Source organism: Cherax quadricarinatus, chromosome 44 (genome assembly GCF_038502225.1).
Source record: "Cherax quadricarinatus isolate ZL_2023a chromosome 44, ASM3850222v1, whole genome shotgun sequence".
NCBI classification, from domain to species: domain Eukaryota; kingdom Metazoa; phylum Arthropoda; class Malacostraca; order Decapoda; family Parastacidae; genus Cherax; species Cherax quadricarinatus.
In genome coordinates this window covers 14,974,245-14,989,014 of record NC_091335.1, presented here as the reverse complement: position 1 = coordinate 14,989,014, position 14,770 = coordinate 14,974,245, and the positions used below count along the sequence as shown (strand labels likewise).

Here is a 14,770-nt window from a genome sequence, read left to right as displayed (position 1 = left end):
TCTGGCCACAGTTTCTTCCAAGCAGAGTTCAAGGTCCTCTTAGTCACTCCCTCCCAAGCCTTACCTATAAGGTTTACACAATTGAGAACATTAAAGTGATCTCTCCAAAACTCTCTTAGAGTCAGTTGAGTTTCTGAGGTCACTACAAAGCACCTTTCAAACAGAGCTTTTGTGTACAGTTTTTTGAAGTTTGCAATAACCTGCTGGTTCATGGGCTGCAGGAGAGGAGTGGTATTAGGAGGCAAAAACTTCACCTTAATGAATTTCATGTCCCCATAAAGTCACTCTGCCACGTCTGTAGGATGACCAGGGGCATTGTCTAACACCAGGAGGCACTTAAGTTCTAATTTCTTTTCAGTTAGGTAATCTTTCACATTGGGGGCAAATGCATGGTGTAACCAGTCATAGAAAAAGTCCCTAGTGACCCATGCCTTACTGTTTGCCCTCCACAGCACACACAAATTTTCCTTGAGGACATTCTTTTGCCTGAACGGTCTGGGAGTTTCAGAGTGATACACTAATAAAGGCTTCACTTTGCAATCACCAGTAGCATTGGAACACATCAACAGAGTAAGCCTGTCTTTCATAGGCTTATGTCCTGGGAGTGCCTTTTCCTCCTGAGTAATGTAGGTCCTGCTTGGCATTTTCTTCCAAAACAGGCCTGTTTCATCACAATTAAACACTTGTTCAGGTTTCAGTCCTTCAGTTTCTATGTACTCCTTGAATTCCTGCACATATTTTTCAGCTGCTTTGTGGTCCGAACTGGCAGCCTCACCATGCCTTATCACACTATGTATGCCACTACGCCTCTTAAATCTCTCAAACCAACCTTTGCTGGCCTTAAATTCACTCACATCATCACTAGTTGCAGGCATTTTTTTAATTAAATCCTCATGCAACTTCCTAGCCTTTTCACTTATGATCACTTGAGAGATGCTATCTCCTGCTATCTGTTTCTCATTTATCCACACCAATAACAGTCTCTCAACATCTTCCATCACTTGCGATCTCTGTTTCGAAAACACAGTTAAACCTTTGGCAAGAACAGCTTCCTTGATTGCCTTTTTGTTGCCCACAATAGTAGCGATGGTTGACTGGGGTTTACTATACAACCTGGCCAGCTCGGAGACACGCACTCCACTTTCATACTTATCAATGATCTCTTTCTTCATCTCTATAGTAATTCTCACCCTTATTCCTGTAGGGTTGGCACTAGAAGCTTTCTTGGGGCCCATGGTCACTTATTTTGCAGATAAAATCACCAGAAACACTGCAATAATACGAAATGTTCTGATTGTATGCTTGGATGTTACCGCGGAGGCTGGCTGGTAAACAATGCCACCGGCGGAACATGTGAGGCTGGCTAAGGGCGCACATTAGACGCGTCTCGGACGAATAGCGTTGAGCGGGTTTTTTAGCGGTATGCGAGGCAAAATCTTGGCGATAAAATGTAGCGGTATGCGGATTTAACGTTATGTGATGCCAACGGTATGCGGGGGTCCACTGTACACTTATTACTTACCTTAAAATATTAATATTAATGTGTGAGAGGTGAGTGGCAGGGTGTTTATTGAATAAAATCAGAATGGCACACCATCATCCTCTAACTTGGCACTTAAAGCAAGAGGTTTACGACTTCTCTTTTTATTACAGCTAACCTTAGACGCCATCGTCAATGAGAGCCAACTAGTTAACGAAAGAGTAAACGAGAGAGAGAACGAGATACAGAATTGAGACAATGTAAGAACACAAACTGAACAGGTAGTGGACGATCACTTGGTCAGGCGAAATAAATGCGTATTAATATGTGTCTACTTTTAGTTCATTTATGTCCATTTGTAAGAGTTTGTAAAACATTTACCTCAATATTTTTTTATTGTAATAATAATTACCTCACAATGTGTACAAGTTGTACAAGTTAGTTCAGAATAAACAAACAGCAACACACCATTTTTAGAGTGAATGAAGATAATAATAATAATAATATTATTATTATTAATAATAATAATATTATTATTAATAATAATATTATTATTATTATTTATTATAAAAAGCATTAAACCCACAAGGGTCGTGAATTGCTATATATAAAGGCATATGAAAAGAATATTTCTCTACAGTTATCCCCCAGTTTGACTAGAGAAAACTTAATTCTTCCGACACTATCTACACAGCTGCTTTGTAAACAAATCTCATATTTATATCAATTTTTATTCTGTGAGTGTATGTATCATGTTTATATGCTATGTAATGGGTTTCATAAATAATTTTGAGGAAAATATCATAGATGGATTAATGAAAATGCCTATATTGATGTAAAATAAGACATCGAGTGTGCCCAAGAGTGATTATTATTACGTAGTATTGGCGTCATGAGTAGAGAGAGACTTAGCAATTTTAATGTGTACCTGCACACCAGCACAGTGTATAAGTATATTTAGGTACAGGTACACATAAGTATAATTATCAGAGTACATATAAAATATGCAGTAACTTTAAAACACTTGAAATTTTGGAAAGTTTCCTGACATAATAGATGTGGTCACGGAAAATGTAAACAAACTGGGTGGGGGGGTGCCTTATTTGAAAGACCAGTTGCCGTATAGCAAATATTGGTCATAACTTGACATCGCCGTATTAGTGGAATGCCGTAAGGCGAAACGCCGTAAAGCGGGGCCTTACTGTACTCCTAAAATATCGGAAAATCCAAGAGCTTGAATTGTACAGCAGAGGTTTCTACTCTCGATTCCAAACAAGCAGTATTTAAGATTCTTAAACAGGACTGAAAGCATTTATCACAAGTTATTATTAAACAAATGCTTTCATTGACAATGCTGAGTCTCTCTATACTACACTATGTAAATGATATATAGTGACTAAAAAAATATATAATTTTATGGCTCTGTTGCATAAACTTTCATTCACTGCTAACAAGTTTTTGTATTTCAAGTGTCATAACAATGAATGGGTTAACTAACATAAAAGAAACAAAAATCCTTAAAAAAAAAAAAAATACATTCGCTGTATTAACCAATCTAAATTGCACTTTGGAAAAAATAGTTAAAGTATCTTGTAATAAAAGTTAATGGAACAATCCTCACTAACTGGGTGGTTAGAACTAAGCCATTGCATCTTGGTGTATTATTTAAAAAAAAAAAAAAAAAGTATCCAAGATGGCAGTGGAGATAGTTAAGACATGATTTGGGACAACCCAAAGACCTATCACAATTCTCAGCCTCAATAAGAATTCCAGATAGGACTATGATACCATGTTGTCTCACTCCTGTGATGTCAGTAGACTGGGGCCTCCATAATTCCTCTTCTTTCTTTTTGACAATCATAATAGTGTTAAACAAACAAACATACACAAAATATGTGACCAACATCACACTAGCTCTATTACATCACTCACTCATGAAGATATGTCATGGATAAAGACTAAGAAAATGTGCACTAGAAATTATGAAGTGTCTAACAACATTATGACAAAAATATCCTGAGAACTGCTACTGCTGATGTTTTAAGAAAGAAAATCAGCTTCGATACAAGAAAAGAGAATAAGCACACTTTGCTCCTACTAGGGTTGCATATTCCCTGACCTCCTCTTCATCATCAGCACCTGGGTTGAGTGCATGATACCTTCCATACCTCATGAGGTCCTGTCTATATAGTACTCGTATCTGGAGAAAAGAAAAAAAAAAATTTTTACCAGGGCAGGGCAAGACAAAATTAAATGAATGAAGATGGGAGTTCAAATGGTTAATAATGTTGCAATAATGGTAGAGAGAGATAATAGAACACCATTATTATATACACTCATATTCCATAACATTTCATATATCTATTTTGGTTTCCAGGAAGAATTCATAAGTTTTAATATTCCATTTCTGTTATTTTTTTTTCATTTAATTTCAGTAATTATTGCTGTGTTCTGAACAACTACTTAAAGTAAGTCTATCAAACAGACTAAGCAAATCAAGGCATCAAAATCTTGAGGCTAGCAGAAATGAGTGCACAAGTAATATGTATTAGAGTGAAGAGGAGCAGTGCCTGCTCCTCTTCACCTATTGTTACCTAACATGTTTTTTCAAGAAAGTATATTATTCTTACAGTATATTACTCTTATTCATACTAATAACTGTAATATAATATAGGTAGTAGGTTGGTAGACAGCAACCACCCAGGGAGGGACTACCGTCCTGCCAAGTGAGTGTAAAACGAAAGCCTGTAATTGTTTTACATGGTAGGATTGCTGGTGTCTTTTTTCTGTCTCATAAACATGCAAGATTTCAGGTACATCTTGCTACTTCTACTTACACTTAGGTCACACTACGCATACATGTACAGGCATATATATATACACACATCCCTCTGGGTTTTCTTCTATTTTCTTTCTAGTTCTTATTCTTGTTTATTTCCTCTTATCTCCATGGGGAAGTGGAATAGAATTCTTCCTCCGTAAGCCATGCGTGTTGTAAGAGGCGACTAAAATGCCGGGAGCAAGGGGCTAGTAACCTCTTCTGTATATATTACTAAATGTAAAAGGAGAAACTTTCGTTTTTCCTTTTGGGCCACCCCGCCTCGGTGGGATACGGCCGATGTGTTGAAAGAAAGAACTGTAATATAATATAGGTAGTAGGTTGGTAGACAGCAACCACCCAGGGAGGGACTACCGTCCTGCCAAGTGAGTGTAAAACGAAAGCCTGTAATTGTTTTACATGGTAGGATTGCTGGTGTCTTTTTTCTGTCTCATAAACATGCAAGATTTCAGGTACATCTTGCTACTTCTACTTACACTTAGGTCACACTACACATACATGTACAAGCACATATACACATACCCCTCTGGGTTTTCTTCTATTGTCTTTCTAGTTCTTATTCTTGTTTATTTCCTCTTATCTCCATGGGGAAGTGGAACAGAATTCTTCCTCCGTAAGCCATGCGTGTCGTAAGAGGCAACTAAAATGCCGGGAGCAAGGGGCTAGTAACCCCTTCTGTATCTTTCTTTCTTCTTTCTTTCAACACACCGGCTGTATCCCACCGAGGCGGGGTGGCCCAAAAGGAAAAACGAAAGTTTCTCCTTTTACATTTAGTAATATGTACAGGAGAAGAGGTTACTAGCCCCTTGCTCCCGGCATTTTAGTCGCCTCTTACAACACGCATGGCTTACGGAGGAAGAATTCTGTTCCACTTCCCCATGGAGATAAGAGGAAATAAACAAGAATAAGAACTAGAAAGAAAATAGAAGAAACCCAGAGGGGTGTGTATATATGTGCTTGTACATGTATGTGTAGTGTGACCTAAGTGTAAGTAGAAGTAGCAAGACGTACCTGAAATCTTGCATGTTCATGAGACAGAAAAAAGGACACCAGCAATCCTACCATCATGTAAAACAATTACAGGCTTTCGTTTTACACTCACTTGGCAGGACGGTAGTCCCTCCCTGGGTGGTTGCTGTCTACCAACCTACTACCTATCCCTTCTGTATATATTACTAAATTTAAAAGGCGAAACTTTCATTTTTCCTTTTGGGCCACCCCGCCTCAGTGGGCTATGGCTGGTGCGTTGAAAGAAAGAACTGTAATACAACACCTTGGATATACCTAGTATGTCAGTGTTTGGTAAGGCACTTAATACAGAAAAGAAAGATGAGAAAAGAAAGAAAAAAAGAAAAAAAAAAGTTCAGGCAGATGATGATGATGTACTAAGTGAAAGACATTACAAAAATAAGACATGCAGATGAAGCAGTGATTAGGCACTCAGGATCCGATCAGCAACTATTCTTGCATATATTTTGCTGTAATTATGCACTTATCACACATGCTGCTACTCCAAATGAAGTATATACAGTACTGTACAACTGTACACTTCAAATAAAAAAACTAGTCATCGGTACTATATTAATTTTCCTATTTAGAGCTTTTCCTGTTCTGAACTGGACTCTGTTACTGTGGTTGCATACTATGCATGGATTGTTCTGGATCAGCAGTTTTCCACTGTAGTTACAATTGGTTAGATTTTAGATGATGTTGCTGAAGAATGTAATTTTTCGTGCATCTAATATCCTTCCTGCGAACAGTAGTGCATGAGTTTAAAGGGCGACAACTGAAAACAGTGTTAGAAAAAAAATGTAGGAACAACTACAATATCCCCTTGGTCAATAAATCTGGAAATAAAAAGCAAAGTCTTCTGGTAGCAGAATTGTTCATTACTGTTACAATCACAGAAAATAATTTTTTCTCTATCCACCATAATTGCCATTACTGGCCACCCACTCCTCCCAATTAGTTTGTTAAATAGGGGAGTTACTGTATAGCCAGAAGGATACATTTAATTTGAAGTTAGGGAAAAGATTAAATATACTACACATTGTGCAATTAACCTAGCCATATTTATAATTTAAATAATTTTTAGTACAGCAGACAACAATCGTTTGCACCAGTTAGGTTCCAGAAAAACAAAGCTATACATGAAAACATGATGAGTGGAGTGAATAACGTTTTTCTATTGTTCATGCCCCTATTTATGTAGATAATAGGCCATCAGCATCATGTGTCACAGGCACACCAATGACATTTTAAGACCATGCACAAAGGAGAAGACACAACGTACTTTACTGATGTCCACCTGACCATTTTCATCAACAGCAGCTGCATCTTCATTTAATCTAGAGTACTTTGCTGCATCTAGTTGGGGTAATGCATTTTCAATGGGAATCCAAGAGTAAGTCTCTGGGCACAGTAGAAATGAAGGGTTGTATCTGCCTTTATAGCGCATTTTGGGACAAGAATGAATGTAGAAACCCATGTAATACCACTTCAAGGATGGGACTCTACGCTGAAGTTCTCGAGTCAATGCAATTTCTCTGAAAAATAAAAAAAAGAGCATTTAGATATACAGTAGTACAGTATATAAATACATGCACATACAAAAGGAAGTCATAGTGGAACAGAAGAGAAGAAACATGTGACTATGGAGAGATAATGTAAAAATTTGAAGGATATCATTTGTGGTTCCATACTGTTCTTCATACAGTTGAACTCTTATATTTGTGGGAGTCCCAGTTCAGAGGCTCTGATTATGCAATATTTTAACTTGGTTAACCCACAAATAAATCTGATTAATCATGAGATTTCAATGTATTTTTTTAGGGGCTTGGCACTAGACCTTAAATTGAAAACTAACTGCAGGATTGCACTGGCAATATTCAATGCCCTAATAGCTTTTGTTTCTGGGGCCACTAGACCACCTGATTTCACTGTTTTTGCCTACACAATTCTCTTTAAAACTTTCAGCATTGGTAATATTCCTCTTTGGTGGCATGGTTAATATCCAGAAGCAAAATGGCCATGAAAACGTCAACAATGAAACAATCGGGAAGCAAAACTTCCAGTATGGTGGTCAGTTACAAAGAAATGTGGGAAGCAAAATTTCAATTGTGATACACTGGAAATGTTTTGTGTGGTAGTGTAAATTGTGATGATCTATTCTATACTGAACTATATATGTAATGTCAATCAACTATTTTAGCTCTTAGAGTACACTATCTTCCTATGAAATAAAATTATCACATATAATACAAGATATGTACAAAAAAATATGCCACTTACCTTAATGACGCATAAGTGCCTAATGATAAAAACGAGAACTCAGGATCATAATAGAAGTAGACTGAGGAGAGGCAGTGGGGCAGAATGTCCAATACTCCAACTGCTATCAAGCGACCATCCAGCCAATATTGGTGATGGAATGCTCCGTAACCTTGCGGAGGACCAATGTGGGGCTGCCATGGCTGAACAAATATTTATAAATGTGAACACACTGATTATAACAGCATATACACTAGAATTTAACAGTATCTATTAAAATTATATTTTCTTAATTTAATTCAACAGGTATTTTTCCTGATGAAATGGCAATAGTATTATTTAAATAGCATGATAGATTTTCAGCAAAATACATTAATACTATATACAATATCTATACATTTGTTTTATGTACCATAAAATCTTATTGACTGGTAAATAAGTCAGATGCAACTGAAAACAAGTCGTTTTAATCTAAATACAGTAGACCGTCATTTAACACAATTTTGTCTTGCACGTTTGTTATAGCACGATTGAAGAATTGCAGCATATTTTTGTTTAACACTTCGCAAAATTAGTTTAACACAGTTGCACGAGTGTGCGGTCGCCCGCCAGGTGGGAAAGTCTGTGGGTTACACCATTGTGTCAATGGGGAAGACCTATCGCCATCCCCCGCCTCCCTAAGCCACCCACACCACCCTCATCATCAAGTGTTTAATGCTGACGAGGCAAGTGTTTTTTGGAAAAAAAAATGCTAATACGAATTTATATTAGTCAGCAAGAGAAAAGTGCACCAGGCTTCAAGACAGCAAAAGATCGCTTCACCTTGCTTCTTTGCGGTAATGCAACAGGTGACTTCTAGTGTAAGCCCATGGTTATTTACCACTCTAAGAATCCTCGTGCTTTGAAACATGTAGATAAAAACACCTTACCAGTAATTTGGAGGTCAAACCCATCAGCATGGATGACAGAGGAAATATTTATTGACTGGTTCAAGTATCACTTTATTCCTGAAGTAAAATTTTACCTGCACAGCAAGAACCTTGTATTCAAGGCTCTCTTCATTTTTGATAATTCCCATACTCATCCACAAGCTCTGCTGGATGTGACCCCACAAGTAAAAGTTGTATTTTTACCTCTAAATACAACATCTCTAATACAATCACTGGATTAGGGAGTTATTAAGTCATTCAAGTGTAACCACACAAAAAAATTTATGAAAAAACTAGGTGCATCAATGGACTCTGATTCCAACCTGGCAGTACCAAGCTTCTGGAATAAATTTAAAATTGCAGAGGCCATCAGCTATGCTAGAAGTGCATGGAATGAAATGCCCCAATCAACATTAAATGTAGGCTGGGGAAAGTTATGACCTTCTGTAGTTAATTCTTTCACTGGTTTTCCCTTGCTAGAGAGTCAGGTTCAGGAAATTGTTCAGCTGGCAAGGAGATTACCAGGTGATGGTTTTGAAGATGTGAATGAAGAAGATGTGAATGAGCTCGATGATGATGATGATGATGATGATGATGATGATGATGATGATGATGATGATGATGATGATGATGATGATGATGATGATGATGATGATGATGATGATGATGATGATGATGATGATGATGATGATGATGATGATGATGATGATGATGATGATGATGATGATGATGATGATGATGATGATGATGATGATGATGATGATGATGATGATGATGATGATGATGATGATGATGATGATGATGATGATGATGATGATGATGATGATGATGATGATGATGATGATGATGATGATGATGATGATGATGATGATGATGATGATGATGATGATGATGATGATGATGATGATGATGATGATGATGATGATGATGATGATGATGATGATGATGATGATGATGATGATGATGATGATGTAGACAGGAGTCCAGAGGAAATATTGGCAAGCTCGATGCACAGATACAAGGGAGGGAGATAACAGAAGATGAAGAACAACCTGAAGAAAAACAGTTAACACTGCAACAATTACGTGAGCAGTTCCATGTTGCTGCTAAATTAGCAGGCTTTTTCACTGAAGAGGACCCTGACAAATCTAAAAGCAGTGCTTTGAAATGGGGTCTAGACCAGTTGATGATGCCTTACCATCAGCTGTATAATGTACTGCAGGGTAAAAGAGCCCAGAGATCCATTACAGAATTTATGCAAACTCCAATATAACCATTGACTTCAGTATCAGAATCTTCACCATCCACTTCTGCCGACAACCAACAACCATCCACCTCAGCCCAGTAGGGCCACATCATCCATATCCACTCTCTTCACAATCATCCACAAACACCATTACCCACAATTTAAGGTAAGAAATACTATTATTTCTATTGCATTTGTAGTCTTAAGCAGTAATATATCACAACAATGCACTACAATTACATATTCACTTTTATTTTGTAATATCTGGAGGTCTAAAAAGAAGTTGTCTGGCTTTTTGGGGGTTCCCAGGAACGTAACCCTATTTCTCCCATAAGTTCTTCAGTTTGTCTAACACGGTATTTTCAGGAATGTAACTATGGTGTGAAACGACGGTCTACTGTACTACTGAATTTGTCCGACAGAGAAAGCCTCAATACACACAGCAATTACCATTCCACTCTCACACTTTAATAAACTGCATTACGTACTCAATTTCTCAATGTCATGAGATGCTTATTGATTACATAGGGATTGTATGTAACTTCTTTGATCTACATTAAAAATAACATAAATTGGCTGAACTTAAGAGAGTTGTCATACTAAATAAATGAGAACCCCAATAATACCAGTGAGAATCCTAATAATACCAGTGAGAACCCCCTAATACTAGCGAGAATCCCATTAATACCAGGGAGAATCCCATTAGTATCAATGAGAACCCCAATAATACCAGTCAGAATCTCACTAATACCAATGAGAATCCCACTAATACCAGTGAGAATCCCACTAATACCAGTGAGAGCCCCACTAGTATTAGTGAGAATCCCCCCACTAATACTAGTGAGAATTCTTTAACCCTTTGACTGTCGCAACCCCCAATCCTGAGGTGTCTCCTGGTGTCGCAAAATTAAAAAAAAAAAAAAATATTTTTTCTTATGAAATGATAGAGAATCTTTTCCCGATTGTAATGACACCAAAAAAACGAAATTTGATGGAAAACTGACGGAATTATGCTCTCGCGAAGTTAGCGACCTCAGCGATGTTTACAAATCGGCGATTTCGCCAACTTTGAGCCCTATTTTCAGCTAATTCCATTGTTCCAGTCGCCCAAACTCATAGCTATTTCTTTAGAACTCCATTTTTTCTATCGATTGAGTACAAGAAACTGCCCATTTACCGATTTCAACTACCTAATAATGTGGTCAGAAATTTGGAATTTGGCCAATTTCACAAAAACTAAAAAATATGACAATTTCAAAATAAGGTCCAGAATGAACAATGCAGACAATCCTGGCTCTAAAATAACATTTTCTTTGTTCATCAGTCACATCTCCAGTCCCCTCTGATATTATTCTTGCTTTCTATTTTGAATTTTTATTCAAACAAAAAATAGAAGACTTACTATTATGCGGACTACTGCAATACTGTAATAATTGTATAAATAACATCAACCCATTCGTGACTGCATATTAGAATGGCTAATTGGACATTTATTGGAAAATGGCATCATTTGTTTACTTTTGAACATTGGCAAAAATCAAACATTTCCCCTACTTTGAGCTCCATTTCTAGGTTCTTTTTATAGTAAAATCAATCAAAATCACCTCTATTTCTATAAAATGTTTTCCATTCTATCAAATGAGACCAAGAAAGTGAGAATACAACCATAAATACTATACAAAAATAGACCACAAAGTTGGCATTTTAATAAAAAAAAAACGGTCGGAGTTTTTTTTTTCTCATTATGCACTGCGTGCTCCAGGATTTTTTTTATATGGTGCACACTGACCACACAGACCCATTCTCTCACATGTGGGCCTATCAGCTTTCTCCTGCTTGATTTGAAGCCGCTAGAATTTATGAGTATATATACGTCAAACACGGTACCTCGTAAGACGTACATATACGGCCGCGACAGTCAAAGGGTTAAAAAAGAACAAGAGTAAAGAATTATAAAATCCCAAATTATATTATAATTATTATTATTACAGAATAGGTTCATTAAGATTGTCACCAAAGTTGATTTGATGGTATGAGGTGATCAGTAGGCTACTGCTACTGGGCTTGGGGGTTTAAGTTTGTACTCACAATAGATGGTACAGGTCTACTGACTGGTTGTAGTTGATAAAGACACAATAGCAAACTCTACTGAGACAATGTTTCATCTTCACAGCAGGCTAAGTCAGACATAAAAGAAGCCTGCTGTGCATCTGAAACATTGTTTAAATAAAGTTTACAATCACTATTGTGTCTTTATAAGGTTTTATCTGTAAATTGTACAAATATGTATTCCCCAAACTAGTCTCTAATACTTAATGAGGATAGTACTTATCAAAGAGAAAAAGAAGGTAACATGATAAATTATAGTAATAGGGAGAGGAAAGAGATAAATATTAATCATTATTTGGTGAATGGGCAATGCAGAGGAGAAACAATGGAAAAGACAATCAAATGACAAATGTGTGTAGCCAAAATGAATCAACAGACCAAAGAGTTATGCTTTCTTATTACCACATAGCATCTCTTTCACTGACAAAAATCACACATACATACAGTATATATACATCCATACATTAATACAAAGTACACACACACACACACACAGAGGGAGATACTGGTCCTATGAGAGATTAGGCTAAGCCATACCGAGAGGGGCCCATCAACCAGGAAGCCTTGGAAAGACTTCTTGTCACACTCGTCCTCAGAATCCTGGTGAATCTGCAGCTGGTAGTTGCGGAAGACAGCATGCGAGGCATTAAAGGTGTTTCTGAATGCTGCTTCTGGAGGGCTTACTCTCACTAGTTTCAACTGTTTGGGGTCAATGTAACCTCACTTAGTTTTACAAGGCTCATAGGGATAAATAATATTTTCCATTAGCTGCTGAAAATGCTTGATTGATAAGCAAATAAGCAAAAAAGTAGCTAAAAGCCTTTAATTGGTAAGAGTCACCATGAACAGAACAAAACAGTATACTGTACACTGCTAACTCTTTATGCTGGTCTGTGTTACACCCTTCTTATTAGAATGAAGTAAAATACTGTCATGACCCTTAAATAAGTACTGTACTGTATTACATGTAGTTCAGAAAACTATTTTTGCCAGATGACTTGAACGGTATGTGAGTCTTTTGTTGATTAAGTAAGCAAAAGGCAATGTTCATTGTAACAGAAGCCAAAATGTTCATTGGATAACTGGAATAAAAATTTTTTTTAATTTTTACAGTATACAGTCTTTTAATTTAACATCAATTCTGTCTCTTGAATCCTGGCTTCATGCCACACACAAACAGCAGTGTGTATGGCAGGTGAGGCCAAGCTTTGACTTGCTAGCAGCATAACTCATTTGTTCTTTCAATGCAGCCCAATGAAATAATATTCAGAACAGGAAGTAAACCTGGATATTATTTCACAATCTGCAGTGAATCAACAAAGAAGCCACACTGAGCCAAAGCTATATAATATGCTTGGTAAATGTAGTCAAAGTTTTAATTCCAGTTTTTGTTTTATTACTAGTGTATATTAAAAAATTGTAGTTACAGCACAAAATATAAACTTTATTTCACATAACATTTCACCATACAGTACGATCTGCCCCCAAATTAGTTCCTAGATACCCTGTGAACCTAGAATCCAAAAATAAAAACATTTTGTGGCTAATATGGTGCCGATATATGAAAAGAGCAGTAGGAAAGATCCTGTAACATCACTAATGAGTGTAGCTGTGGATTCACCTATCCACAATACTCTTTTTCATGTTTTATTGCTTGTTATCCATGGGCTGGTGATGCTGCAACTCAGTACTGTATTACAGAGTCATCTGCAAGGTTGGTTTTTACAACACTGACTTGCACACACCATAATGAGGTTTACTCCAGCATCACTGACTTGTATTTATTACATCTTTTATACATACACTACATATTATAGTCTCTTAGATAAACAATTTGGACTACAGCTGACCCCAAATAGATTAAAATGTTTAACTAACATCGTGTACAGGGACCACAGTGGTCTATAACATATCCCACCTTTTCCCCATCAGAATACAAGTTTTCCATCTGTGAATTCATTATCAGAGTTTTTTGGGAGATATGCTTCCTTTGATATGCTGACAGAATACAGTCTTTTTGGCACTGGACTAATTAATGTTTCAAATTTATATAAATGACTGTCAGAATGAATACAAAAAATACACGAGCATGTTTATGGATAATGCAAATATCTTAAGCCAGTTAAGTGATAACAACTTCTTTGTATCTAAGCAGGAATCCCTATATTGAGCAAATAAACCAATAAATGGATGGTGGCATTTAATGAATTTATGGATTTATAAAAGGCATGATAGAGTGGACAGGGGAGCAATGTGGCAGATGTTGCAAGTACGTATAGGGAATAGGTAGTAAGTTACTAAATGCTGTAAAGAGTTTTTATGAGAATAGCGAGGCTCAGGTTACGGTGTGTAGAAGAGAGGGAGATTACTTTCTGGTAAAAGTAGGTCTTAGATAGGGATGTGTAATGTCACCATGGTTAATATATCTATAGATGGGGTTGTAAAAGAAGTAAATGCAAGGGTGTTCGGGAGAGGGGTAGGATTAAATTATGGGGAATCAAATACAAAATGGGAGTTGACATAGTTACTTTTTACTGATGATACTGTGCTTATGGGAGATTCTGAAGAAAAGTTGCAAAGATTAGTGGATGAGTTTAAGAGGGTGTGTAAAGGTAGAAAGTTGAAAGTGAACATAGATAAGAGTAAGGTGATGAGGGTATCAAATGAATTAGATAAAGAAAAATTGGATATCACATTGGAGAGAGGGAGTATGAAAGAAGTGAATGTTTTCAGATATTTGGGAGTTGACGTGTCAGCAAATGGGTTTATGAAAGATGTGGTTAACCAAAGAATTGATGAAGGAAAATAGGTGTGTGGTGAGTTGAGGTATATGTGGAGACAAAAAACGTTATCAATGGAGGCAGAGAAGGGAATGTATGAAAGTATAGTGGTACCAA

General features: G+C 36.9%; 1 protein-coding gene across 6 annotated transcripts in view; it reads right to left on the bottom strand.

Annotated features, from left to right (window-relative positions):
* Window positions 1-2,192: 2,192 nt before the first annotated feature.
* Window positions 2,193-14,770, bottom strand: part of Ate1 (arginyltransferase 1) — a 90,418-nt gene continuing 77,840 nt past the window's right edge. For 3 of the 6 annotated variants that reach the window (XM_070094116.1, XM_070094117.1, XM_070094119.1), the window contains 4 exons: window positions 12,411-12,572; window positions 7,611-7,792; window positions 6,613-6,865; window positions 2,193-3,680 (listed from right to left, as the gene is read on the bottom strand). In XM_070094116.1, coding sequence (XP_069950217.1) covers window positions 3,534-3,680; window positions 6,613-6,865; window positions 7,611-7,792; window positions 12,411-12,572 — 744 coding nt within the window. In that variant the 3' untranslated portion in view covers window positions 2,193-3,533. The remainder of the gene's footprint in view (window positions 3,681-6,612; window positions 6,866-7,610; window positions 7,793-12,410; window positions 12,573-14,770) is intronic. The other 3 variants (XM_070094118.1, XM_070094121.1, XM_070094122.1) reach the window with 1 other exon arrangement.